At 29.3% G+C, this 2,508-nt stretch overlaps 1 protein-coding gene across 1 annotated transcript in view; it reads left to right on the forward strand.

Moving 5' to 3' along the window:
• The window catches only part of LOC106689425 (polypeptide N-acetylgalactosaminyltransferase 3), a 29,593-nt gene that overhangs the window by 6,253 nt on the left and 20,832 nt on the right, over positions 1-2,508 (forward strand). The window contains exon 4 of the mRNA XM_014434376.3: positions 1,896-2,076. Coding sequence (XP_014289862.1) covers positions 1,896-2,076 — 181 coding nt within the window. The remainder of the gene's footprint in view (positions 1-1,895; positions 2,077-2,508) is intronic.

A 2,508-nucleotide genomic window follows, 5' to 3' on the forward strand; every position in this document is an offset into this window, starting at 1 on the left:
TCTTTAATATTTCTTCTCTTATCTATCTGTTACTATTACCCTTTTCATTTACTATTTACAACCTTTAATTTTTTTTATTATATCTTACTTTTTTACATTTTATACCCCTGTTATTTTACACTTATGTTTTTTTCTCTTTTTTTTCCTTTTGTAACTATGTGTTTGTATCTTTTTTAGCCTTGACGAAGCCCTGCAACGTGGGGCGAAACGTTGGCTCAATAAAATAGTATAATTATCTACTACTTGAGTTTTTTTTTACAGCACCCGGACCATATTCCATTCATATATGCAGGAGTAAATTGATTTGAATTAAAAACCTTATTTCACACTACTCTTTTGGACAAATTAGAATCCAAATCTAGACCAATCCTGCCAGCATTCTCAATTTCATCCTAATCCGAATCCTACTGAATGTAGAAGTTTTTCTAGAAGTGGGTTACATTAAGCCCATCAAGTGGTTTGAGAAAACCATTCACAAGTAAAGTGTGCAAAAATTGTTTGCTATTGGTCCCCCCATAAGGCCCCTTATGATAGAATTATTAAACCAAACCAAGGAAGCAACAAATGTCGATATTCACATGTTTGTTTTGATCTTTTGAATTTTTTTTGGCTTTTATATTCGATTTACTATATTTTCGTTAAAATGGAAAAAAGGCGACATGAAAGGAAATGCAATTATCAGAAATGTAGAAATAACCTATAAATTTAACCTTCATTCTAAAATTTTTATCTGAAACTTTTTAGTTTAATTACCTATTAGACATAGAATGTCTATATATTTGTGCTATATTAAATAAAAAATAAACTGCTAAAGTTAAGTAACAAAATTTGAAAGAATGTTATTACAATGTAACAATGTTTACATCAATAGAATTTGAAAATAAACCATTTTAAATAAGAGTTAATTATTGCATCCGAAGGTTGGGGAAATTCTTTAAATCAATAAAAACACAGATTACTCAAATATTTATCTTTTGGCAGTTCAAAAACATTATAAAATGTACACAAAAGTGTGGATGCAACACAAACAAATGCCCTTTGATTTCTATTCGAAAAACGACACTCATGGGTTGGCCACAAATTCAGGCCAACTTGTCCCAGCCAATCCAAATAACGCATCCAGATGCTTGCATATGCGTGAATTCGCCATAGCTTGGTAAATGTGTAGAGGTACCTTTAAAGGAAATTTTATCTACTTTACATTATCTATATTGGAACTATTCTCAATATTAGTGGTAAAATATGTTTTGCTCTAAAAAACACAAATTTTCAATTCTATTTTGTTGTAAATCAGACTATGGTCTACATGAACTTTATAGTAGCTCTTGAAATTATCACCTCTGAAAATATTGCTAAAACTTGGTGTTTATGATTCTTTTCTGAGCAGAATGATATGAAAAAAATGATGAATTTGAATTTAAACTTTTTTTGGTATGTTTTAGGTTTTGAGCACCTCTACATTTTCCCCAAATTGAGTTGAAGAGTTAAAAAAATTTATATGAATTGAGTTAAAAAATTGCCAATTGGACCCCAATTTTTTCTTCTATCCTGGCCATTTTTTTTGTGGTTTTAAAGGTCTTTCACATTTTCACAGCTCCTACAAATTGAGTTAGTGGGTTGGCAATTTTTATGTGAATTTAGTTGGTTTTAGAGAAACGTCTATTGGGGGTTTCAACTTTTCTTCTTTTTTTTTTTTTTTAAGCATTAATGAAACAATTAACCCCTGTAGTGTTAGTGATGGTATATCGTTTTTAGTATTTGCAAAAAGAGCAAACTATGTTACATGAGTTTAAATCACTTTTCCTTTGTTTTCTAATCAATAATGAGGTGAAAATACACCATTAGTGATGGAACTTAGCTGTTCACGTTTTATTTATATTTTTGTTTTTCAATAGAAATACTAAACTCCAATTTGTTTTCCCCTCTTCCAAATGAGGGCAAGGATGGAATGCCAGTAATAATACCTGCTCATCTATCATCAAAAATGAGGCAACTATATCATATCAATCGATTCAATCTCATGGCTAGTGACAGAATCCCTCTTAATAGAAGCTTACCAGATGTTAGAAAGAAAAGGTAGGTTATATTCTTCTAATAAAACCAATTAACTTAACTGTTAAAAAACAGAAAAAAAACTTCAAAGACTAGATTTGGTATTGTATTTATTGATTTATTGTCTTTATATATATTAGAATGATAAGTAGAATTTCAATATTTTCTATTTACTCTGTCTTTTCAAGGCAAAAGTATTTTAAGAGGACGGGATGTAAGCTGGTTGGAGAAGGGTTGCTGAATGTTAGGTTAAATTTTATTTTCAATAAATTAAATTAATGTTGATATTAAAGATTATTAATTTTTTATTATTATTTTGTAGATAATTGCTTTAAAAATTAAAACAAATTAAATTTATATATAAGAAGATGGTCAGGGTTGCGGTCAAAAAAAGAACAAATAGTTTAAAACTATTTTAATGTCCGACGTTTTGCCCCACTTTGCAGGGCTTCATCA

This window comes from Halyomorpha halys, unplaced genomic scaffold, assembly GCF_000696795.3.
Source record: "Halyomorpha halys isolate HHAL.00 unplaced genomic scaffold, Hhal_1.1 Scaffold1357.1, whole genome shotgun sequence".
Classification (NCBI taxonomy): domain Eukaryota; kingdom Metazoa; phylum Arthropoda; class Insecta; order Hemiptera; family Pentatomidae; genus Halyomorpha; species Halyomorpha halys.